At 40.3% G+C, this 9,599-nt stretch overlaps 1 protein-coding gene across 2 annotated transcripts; it reads left to right on the forward strand.

Moving 5' to 3' along the window:
- Window positions 1–1,618: 1,618 nt before the first annotated feature.
- idh3b (isocitrate dehydrogenase (NAD(+)) 3 non-catalytic subunit beta) lies at window positions 1,619–8,970 on the forward strand. Of its 2 annotated transcripts, none has more exons than XM_018700292.2 (11): window positions 1,619–1,744; window positions 2,603–2,776; window positions 3,249–3,369; window positions 3,523–3,583; window positions 3,679–3,811; window positions 4,242–4,375; window positions 4,524–4,626; window positions 4,720–4,866; window positions 5,093–5,187; window positions 5,339–5,399; window positions 8,394–8,970. In XM_018700292.2, exons 1-11 carry the CDS (start codon window positions 1,691–1,693, stop codon window positions 8,469–8,471), a joined length of 1,161 nt encoding a protein of 386 aa, XP_018555808.1. In that variant the 5' UTR covers window positions 1,619–1,690; the 3' UTR covers window positions 8,472–8,970. The 2 variants fall into 2 exon arrangements, with proteins under 2 accessions (XP_018555808.1, XP_018555807.1); XM_018700291.2 differs by lacking the exon at window positions 8,394–8,970 and adding an exon at window positions 6,439–8,098.
- The last annotated feature ends 629 nt before the right edge of the window (window positions 8,971–9,599 follow it).

Here is a 9,599-nt window from a genome sequence, read left to right on the forward strand (position 1 = left end):
TAACAGTACTGTTATTACCATATCCAGGTAAGCAGAATAAAAAGGAAATTATGAAAAGCAATATTAATATAGATATTTTTAATTCAAATTTTACATCAGACTCACAAGATGGTCCATAGCAAATAAAAGGAAAAACAGACTGAGATAGATATAACTATAATATAAAAATAATATAATAAAAGTTTTTATAGTCAGTCATATTTTGTTTGTATTTCTGTTCACAATTACACAAATCAACCGCAGACATGTCTGGAAACCATCCTTATTTTGAACAAGGAAATAGAGTTTCAACAATAAAAAGAGACAAAAACCTTGTTGTTGCATCTGCATGCTGATATTTCACCTACTAAATGTGTTTTTGTCTGGTCTCAACATGAGGCCAATTTGTCACTGTCAGGTCTCAAATTTGAACTTTTGGCACACCCCTGTGTGACACCCCTGGGACAGCCTGAGAAGCCCTCCTCGGGGCAAAATTGTCAAATTGTGAGATGCGCTACTTTGGCCCCCAGTGAAAATTATGCTAGCATGAATAATCAAATTAAATGCCCAACAAGGTAAAGGAGGACTATTTAATAAGTGTCAGAGGGTAGCCCACTGATCTACAGTGTCATGACTGTGATTTTAAAGTCCGATGTCATCCTGCGTGTCAGTAGAGGGCATCACCTGCCTAGAATAGGATTGGGAATCCCCTGACCTATTTAGGATGGGCCCATTTCAGAGGGTGGCTGTGGCAACCACAAATATACTGTTACAACAATACAGAATTTTAAAGATAATATAATAGACAGTAGGCAGTATAGAAGAAGATCTGTGAGTGAGCGTGAAAATGTATATCCTCAGCAGTTCACATAAAGATGGACACAGGGGAACCACTAGACATGTTTGGGCCCCCCTGAGCTCAACTCAACAACAGCTCTGACACAATAAATAGCCATAGTCCTTTGCTTGTTCCAAGGGGCCTGTCTAGCTGTGGGCCTCCTGAATCATTCAAACTGATGTGAGCAGTAAAGCTTCACCAGGACTTATCTATTAGAGCACCACTGTACGGCAAAACACTGTAAGGTTTACTATTTTATACACCTCTGTCTGAATTCTCCCCATACTTCACTATTTTCTTCCAATGCCACCCTATCTTCAGTATCAGTATGCTATCCTCCCAACCCCCCACCCCCTTCCAGCTGTAAAGTGGCTGTCACAATGAATGAGTGGAGGTCAGAAGATGAGGTGGTGTCTTTTAAGCTCATCTTCCTCAGACAACATCCAACTGCCTGTGGAAGATAACTATCATCTTTTTGCACCACATGGCTTCAAATCTTGTCCTCTGTTTGGATTAATTTATGTGAGGAAAAGGTGCCCTCTCTGTGGTTTCATTCCCTCATCATCCCATCTCAGGTTTTCTAGGTTTCAGTCTGAGATAATAGACCACATGGTTCAGACTGGCTATGTGATATGACTGTGTCATGTAAGTTGAGGACCCGTGTTCAAGCCCTCATGTTGGCTACCTACCATCTGGTCTGCCCAAGTGCCCTGGAGTATGATAGTTCTCAGTCGTGGAGGAGGAGGAGGAGGAGGAGGAGGAGATGGCTCTGTTACCGACCATATATGCTCTGACCACCAGGAGGCGCTGTTGTCATTTAGAAGTTAGCGCTACACCACTGCTGCACCACAGAAGAAGTGACTCAGTTGCTGCATGTCTGTAACGATGGCGGCCGCCTTGAGGGGAAGCTTGGTAACATTGGTCAAGGTGAGTGTACAGAGGATGTTTACAAGCTTATTTTGTTAAAACTTCGGTAGGAGAGGAACCGCTGTAGTTGACGTTGTATTCAGTTAAACTCGAGCACCATGTTACTGTAAACTGTCAGGGAAAGAGTCTGACACACTGAGCGGTTCCATCTACGTCTTGTCGCTAATCATGAGCCTCCTTCACTGATACTTCTCCTGTCGTCTCAGGATTAAAAGTGACAGACAGCTTTTGTGGCTTCTCTTACTTTTATCAGCTGCTTAAGGCGAAAAGAAATCTTGGCTAATTGTGGTTTTCAGTATATACTCGTCCAACAAGCCAACCTAAGTGGTTAAAACTGTCTTTATGGTAGCTAACGTGGTTAGCTGACAGTTAACCCTGACATGGTGGTAACCTTCCTGTCCTTAGTCAACCATCAGTCACTCCTACGATCAACCAACGACAGCAACACAACTTATCTGAGCTCACCACCAGCTAACCGCCTGGAAAAGAGCAGACCAGATTAGCTGTCTGTCAGCCTCTTCAGTTAATAAGCTTGTGATCTGATAATTAAATGTTACTTATCAGTCTTCTCCACTTCTTTCATTCACCAGATATAGAAATGTCAGTTAGAACCAACAGATGTGAGGTTCATGTCATATTTTAATTTGTTTACCTTAAAATTGCAGGTGTTGTCATTCTGACAGATGACAACTGAAGTGTATTGTTTATTTTATTTATGCCCTGTAACTCTCATTTTGCCCACTGGGTAGGAGAGGATGATCATTCAGGATTCTCTTGAAAAATATGCACATATCAAGTTCTGCCTCCATCAAATTGTCACAGTTGCTCATTGTGACTGTCTTCTCTCCCATCCTTCAGGGCCTGAGCAGCCCCCGGTGGCAGCAGCTGGCCTCTCGACCACTGAGTTTGTCTGCTGGTCTCTGTGGTTCAGAGGCCCCGCCCGCCCGTGCTGATGCTACTTTCAAAGTCACGATGGTACCGGGTGATGGAGTGGGACCTGAGCTAATGACTGCTGTCAAGGAAGTCTTTAAGGTAAATTTGGATGGTGCTGGAGTTATTACTGTCTTTTGTGCTTTCATAAACCATGTAGTGCACTGTATACAAGGGTCAGAAATGCAAAAAAGCAGAGGAAAAGTTTTCATAAAACATTCATACAGGAGAATTTTTTTCCCACTTGAAATTAAATATCACAAAATGCAAAAGTGTCAGTTAGTAATATGAAATCCAGAATCCAGAAATTCCTTAATATTGAATAAAAACTGCTAAAGTTAGAAATATACCAGAGTAGATAGCTGCATGTATACTGGCATCCAACAATGTAGAAGATTTAATTAATCTTTTTGGATGTTTTTCAATGAACTTGGACACTGACAATATTCTAAAACAAGCAAGAGCTCAGAAAATGCTGAAAACAAAATACACCATGTAAGTGTGGCATATACATAAGAACAAAAATGTATATAAAATGAAGTTTTTCTCTGACTTCTTTCTGCTTTCTCTCCAGGCAGGAGATGTCCCCGTAGAATTTGAGGAGTTCCACCTGAGTGAGGTACAGAACATGGCCAGTGAGGAGAAACTGGATCAAGTGTTGACTTCAATGAAGAACAACAAAGTGGCCATTAAAGGTAGTTTTACTACTTTTTGTCATCCTCTAATAGTTCATCCAATACAATGCGACTTATTTAAAAGGCTGCATTAAAGTATAAGTACAGTTGATTAGGTTTAAAGAGAATTGCATGAATCTAACATATATGTTTGTGGTATGTGTGGTTATCCAGGAAAGATTCACACGCCCATGGAGTTCAAAGGGGAACTGGCTTCATACGAGATGAGACTGAGGTAAGAGCATAAAGTCGGTTGTGCATTTGTATGTGAACATTTTGTGTTTCTTTTTTTTTTTTTTAAGAAACCGTACCTCCCTGTCCACTCCCCAGGCGTAAACTGGACCTGTTTGCTAACGTGGTTCACGTCAACAGCCTGCCGGGCTACAGCACTCGCCACAACAACCTGGACCTGGTCATCATCCGCGAACAGACAGAGGGGGAATACAGCTCCTTGGAGCACGAGGTAAACAACACTCCTCCTCCTCCTCCTCCTCACTGCAGGCACAGGATGAACAGTGGTTTTAAGCCCACATGAAAAGGAAATGCAATTTTTCTTTGAAGAGGGAGATTTCCCATGAACACACAGGGAGATTTGGCCAGCATTAAACTGGGTATCAAAAACAAAGATGACTCATCCTGATAGAGGCGCTGAAATGGTACATTGCGTTTGTGTGTGTTTGTCCTGAAGACTTAGTTTAATATGAAAGTTTGTTGGCAGTGTGACTATGAACGCTTCACTGGCCGCCTTAATTCGTTTAATACGCATAAATAATGTGTGAGGTGTGAGTTGTTCCAATACAGACGGCTTCATTCATGTAATAATATGTGCTGTCAGACATGAGCAAATAAAATTGGCTGCATCAAAACATACATACCTTTTTCTTGCTCTTCAGAGTGTGACAGGTGTGATCGAATGTTTGAAGATCATCACCAGAGAGAAGTCACGGCGCATCGCTAAGTTCGCCTTCGACTACGCCACCAAGAAGGGGCGAAACAAGGTCACCGCTGTTCACAAAGCCAACATCATGTAAGGAAATAGAAAAGCGTGCCCCCTCTGGCTTTTTGTCTGATATATATTGTGGAATCTTAATCTTCTATTAGTTCTGAAAATTGTGGTAATTTGTGTTATGATTTGTATCACACAACACTTAACCTCGTCCCCTGTCTCATCACAGGAAATTAGGTGATGGTCTGTTTCTGCAGAGCTGTGCGGAGGTGGCACAGCTCTACCCCAAAATCAAATATGAGAATATAATCATTGATAACTGTTGCATGCAGGTATGCAGTATTAAGCACTACACTTTAATTTTACCATAGCAAATAATCACAATAATTACTAACCTTGTTATTATCTGTGTTACATTGCTGCAGCTGGTGCAGAACCCGTACCAGTTTGATGTGCTGGTGATGCCGAACCTGTACGGTAACATCATTGATAACCTGGCGGCGGGACTGGTTGGAGGAGCAGGTGTTGTTCCTGGGGAAAGCTACAGTGCAGAGTATGCTGTGTTTGAGACTGTGAGTTCTCACTGACCTTTTCCACTGCTTTGTTTGTTTTACATGTGTTTCAGAATTTAGCCAGCCAGCCATTCTCCAGTTTTCCTCTTTTTTTCCACCTTGGTTTAGAGCTTACTGTTTATACTTTATAAATTTATATACGTAAAAGAATCTGGTGACTCTTGAATACTCAACCTCAACGTTCTGGTGGTGTCATTCCTCATGCCCCGTATTGCTTCTCTTTCAGGGTGCACGCCACCCCTTCGCACAAGCTGTAGGAAGGAATATTGCCAACCCCACGGCCATGCTGCTCAGCGCTTCTAACATGCTCAGGCACCTCAAGTGAGTCAACCTCTTATGCCTTGTAGTAACAAGCACATTAAGTTTAAAACCACACCAACAGCAACAACTTTAAGTGCCTGTTTTTCTAAATGTGGACATGTGTACAAGACAGTTCTGGTCACCTCTTAATTGTCATCGTATTGTGTTGCAGCCTGGAGTATCACTCCCAAATGGTGTCAGATGCTGTAAAGAGGGTCATCAAGCAGGGCAAGGTAAGTCTGTGTGTGTATGTTTTACTTGTTCAGCCAGTGCCCACTGGTGCATTGAGCCTGTAGCTGTGGAGGATACACCTGCCATGACATGAACATAAACATGTCAGACAGCAAGTGACATCTTAACATCTGCATTTTAACAGCTGCTAATACCAAAAATAACAACTACGGATTCTGCAGAATGAGGATACGTGAAGCCAGCAGGACTTGTTTCCCACAATCCTGTTATCATGTGTTTCTGAATTAAGCTGCTGCTCATTGGTGTTGTGGGTCAGTAACTGCAATCTCACAGATACCAAGTATCATCGTGCTGGTGGCACTTCAGAAAATGAAACATACACTAAAAATTCATCAAGAGTTTCAGTGTGTTACTCTGAACAGATAACCAAAGAGCTCTGTCATATTCATAAGTCAAATAGAAGCAATGACACCAACACATTAAGTGTAATATTAGCAGTTCTTGACCCACAAATGCCTACATCTAACAACCTGCAAACTACACTTAGGTGTGTTAGAGAGCCTTTGATTACTCACTCACTACTTACTTGAAATGGTATGATTTAATTTCTTCGCTCCTCTTTTGCATTTCTCTTCCTTCCTCAGTTTTGTCCTTCTAAATGTGCAAGTTGAATTCATTTGTTACCATGACAACCACACGTTTTTTTTTTTTCTTTTTAACTGCCCTTTGCATCTGATCCCTGTTGACACTAACACACACTGACACAAACACTAGCATGAAGTGGGTCAACCTTCGTCCCTTAGATGGCTGCTTCAGGGCAGGACTCTTTCTTTTGTTTTTTGTTTTATTTTTTATATTCCTCCTCTGCAAGAGGTGGCAAAAGTTGTTCATTCACTTGGGATAGCGTTGTCTTTGCGGCAGCTGCGTGAATGTGAGAAATTCTAATTTTTAAGGAATGCTTTGCCTGCACATTGTCTGAAGTACCCTTCCTCTCCCTTTTCCCTGTGCTTTAACTCCCTCCTCTCCTTGTACCCCATTATCCTTTGTGTGTGTGTGTGTGTATCTGTGTGCACGTCCCAGGTACGGACACGAGACCTTGGCGGGTACTCTACCACTGGCGACTTTGTGCGTGCTGTTGTGGAAAACCTGCGTCACCGACCTGTTCACTAAGATGTTTCGTCACACTCCTCACTGACTTTACCCTTAAATCTGGACATTGTCTCAACATGAACTGGACTCATGTTAAGACTCATCTCCCCCTCTCACTGCAAAATGACAGATATCTCACACAGTCACTGACAAACACCATCACTCGCATCCTATGGTTTATATTGGGTTTGCTGATAGATACAGCGGAATCAACAGTGCCTTGTGTTATACTGTACTAAAAAAATGTGCAGCTCATGAGGCTTCTTCTCAAGCATTTCCATTATACAGTTTGATCTCCTGTTACCCCTTTCCATCAGCACACCTCATAATTAATAATTAATGCCTAATTAATCACTTTTTCATTTTTTCTTTTTTTACTTGGCTTAGTAAGATCATCTTTTCAATCACTCTAGATAACCTTTTTGTTTCGCCTGTGTTCATGTGCTTTTGCTTGTTGCTTAATTATCTAAATGTTTCAGCCATCTTGGCCATTTAGACTACCTCTCTGCTGTCGCACATCAGTAGAAACTTACTGTGGAACAACCGCACAACAGGTTACATGTTGTATAATTTGGCTCACAATTCACCACCTGATTCTGCATGTTCTGTTTTGTCATTACTCAGAACTAAACAATCTAAAAACTGAAAGCTACTGTCACTTATACAGTATGATAACACTCATACATCATACCGTTACACTTCTGACCAATGCATTTCTTAATGTTTTTCTGTAAAAAAAGATTGCAGTGCTTTAAATATGGTTAAAGCCTGAATAGTTACTGTATAGCAAACCTGTCCTGACAAAATGTATGTTTCTTGCTATGACATTTCATTATACAGTATTTTAACATGAGCAACTCAGCTAAAACAAAAATCAAGAAAACCAAAAATATATATTTTAACTCAAGATAATACAGAACTGTGTGAAATCATTTTCCAATGTTAATAATTGTAATTCTTATTTATAATAATAAATAATGAATATAATTCTACAGTTTTAATAGCCACAGAAAGTTTCTGTAGCCAAAGCTTCAACAGCTGTGGCAGTTTCAATAGCCAGAGAAAGTCTTCTCATTTTAGAGTCTGCTGTTCATCTTACAGTGCGCAGCATCTACACCAAGCTGAATTATGAGTTGGTAAACTGTAAATGATCTCTTTAGTGTTTCTGTCTTTTGGCAACAAATAAGTATAAGGGTAAAGTCATCATTTTTACATTTAAACATAATGTCCAAGAACTAATACAAACGGTTTTTATCCTGAAATGGTGCTGATCATTCCCACAAGTGTTGATGCCATCAATGCTGTAAGAAATTAAAACACTGCTCTACCCCACCACTTCATCTAATATGCTTTTTGTGTTACTGTGCCACAGTTCATATGTCATCAGTTGTTGAAGCAGTGTATTAGATGTACTCTCGTTTTGACCTTTGGCACCATCAATAATGTAAAGTTATTATGGAGAATGTTTACCACCACCAAACAGTGTAAACAGTGCCGTGTTTTGTTTCCAGTTTGACCACAAATCTTATATGGAAATTTCATACTTGCATATTAAAGCTGGCCACAAGTGTGATGTGGTGTTCGATAAATACCATTCTGTCTTCTGTTAATAGTCAGCAACTTTGACTGTTGTTATTGTGGTTGAGTACTAATTAATAAGATAAAAAGTAGATGCTTTTTACAACACTGAGCTCTAAATGGAAGGACAAAACTTCAGAAATGAAACTGATGCTTTCCAAAAGAACATATCCATCATCACACTATTTGTGCTTTCTGTGAGTGCAGTCTTTAAAGGCTCTCTAACACGCAAGGCTGTGATACTGTATGTGGACATGTGTTGCTGCAGCTGTGCACATAGTAACACTCTGTCCTTATGTTTGCAACAGGTGCGCACTGGAGACCTGGGGGGCTATGCAACAAGCGACGAGTTCACCCGGGCTGTCATTGCTAACCTGGCAGTCTGAGCATTGTATTTGCAAATCTGTCAGCTGCTGAGACACACACACGCTTTTTAATTTACCTCCTGTTAAAGCGATCTCATGACTGATTGTACACATGCGGTACACTATATTCCAGCAACAGCTTGCACACATTTTCCAACTTACACAGTAAAGTGCAGATGAAAAGCAGAGTTGCAATATTCACACACTGGTCTGAAGTCGAGCATAAGCATTAAATATGACATCTGAGACAAAAAAAAAAGAAAAATGTGGGTTGAAAATGCAGAGTCTTATAAGCAGCACAAAACATTTTACATGCTGTTACACTGGCGTACGCCAAACATTCACATTCTGCTCTCTGACATAGTCCTGTAATTTCTACTTAATGGTTCTATGCCTGGATATTAATCGTCAAAACATGATTTATGTATACTTTCATATTATTTATTAAGTCCAAAGTTTTAGGTTCATTGCTTCTTCATTTAATATGAGATACGAATAATAAAGAATGAATGAGATATGACATCTTGTGTTTAGCATCCTTGCATGAATCTTAATAGGAGACTGATGCAGTATTTAGTGTTATTAAAAGTTTATCAGGGCTGCTGGTGGCTCAGTCAGCACGCATCACCTCACAGAGGAACTCAGATCTAAGCCAAGGCCCTCCCTGTGTCCAGACATATGCGAGTCAGGTGTACCGTGGTAGGATCTATGAAAAGTATGAATAAAAGCCTGTCTGGCTGTGTCAGACATATGATGGACTGGAGCTTTGTGTATGATGGTACAGCAGATGCTCCAGATCCCCAGGACTATGAAAGAGAACAGGTAGGTAACAAGAAACTGAACAAATACACAGTGTTTGTACTTTTACTCTAGTCCACAATGCTAATGGAGCTACGGCTGCATCTAGTGAAGAGTGTCTTAACTTTATTAATTGACAAATATTTGATCTATAAAATGTTTCTAACCCCTATCTCACTTATTCAAATTGCTGATTTTGTCCAACCAGCTGTTTACTATAATAGAAGAACTAGAAAATATTCACACTTGCCAAGCTACAATTTATGAATTTTCTTCACTGTTCCACAGTGAAATAGCAATATTTATTTATTATTTGATTACTTTTAGTACAATATAAAAAGTAGTACCACT

The sequence above is a fragment of the Lates calcarifer genome, linkage group LG12 (genome assembly GCF_001640805.2).
Source record: "Lates calcarifer isolate ASB-BC8 linkage group LG12, TLL_Latcal_v3, whole genome shotgun sequence".
Classification (NCBI taxonomy): Eukaryota; Metazoa; Chordata; class Actinopteri; family Centropomidae; genus Lates; species Lates calcarifer.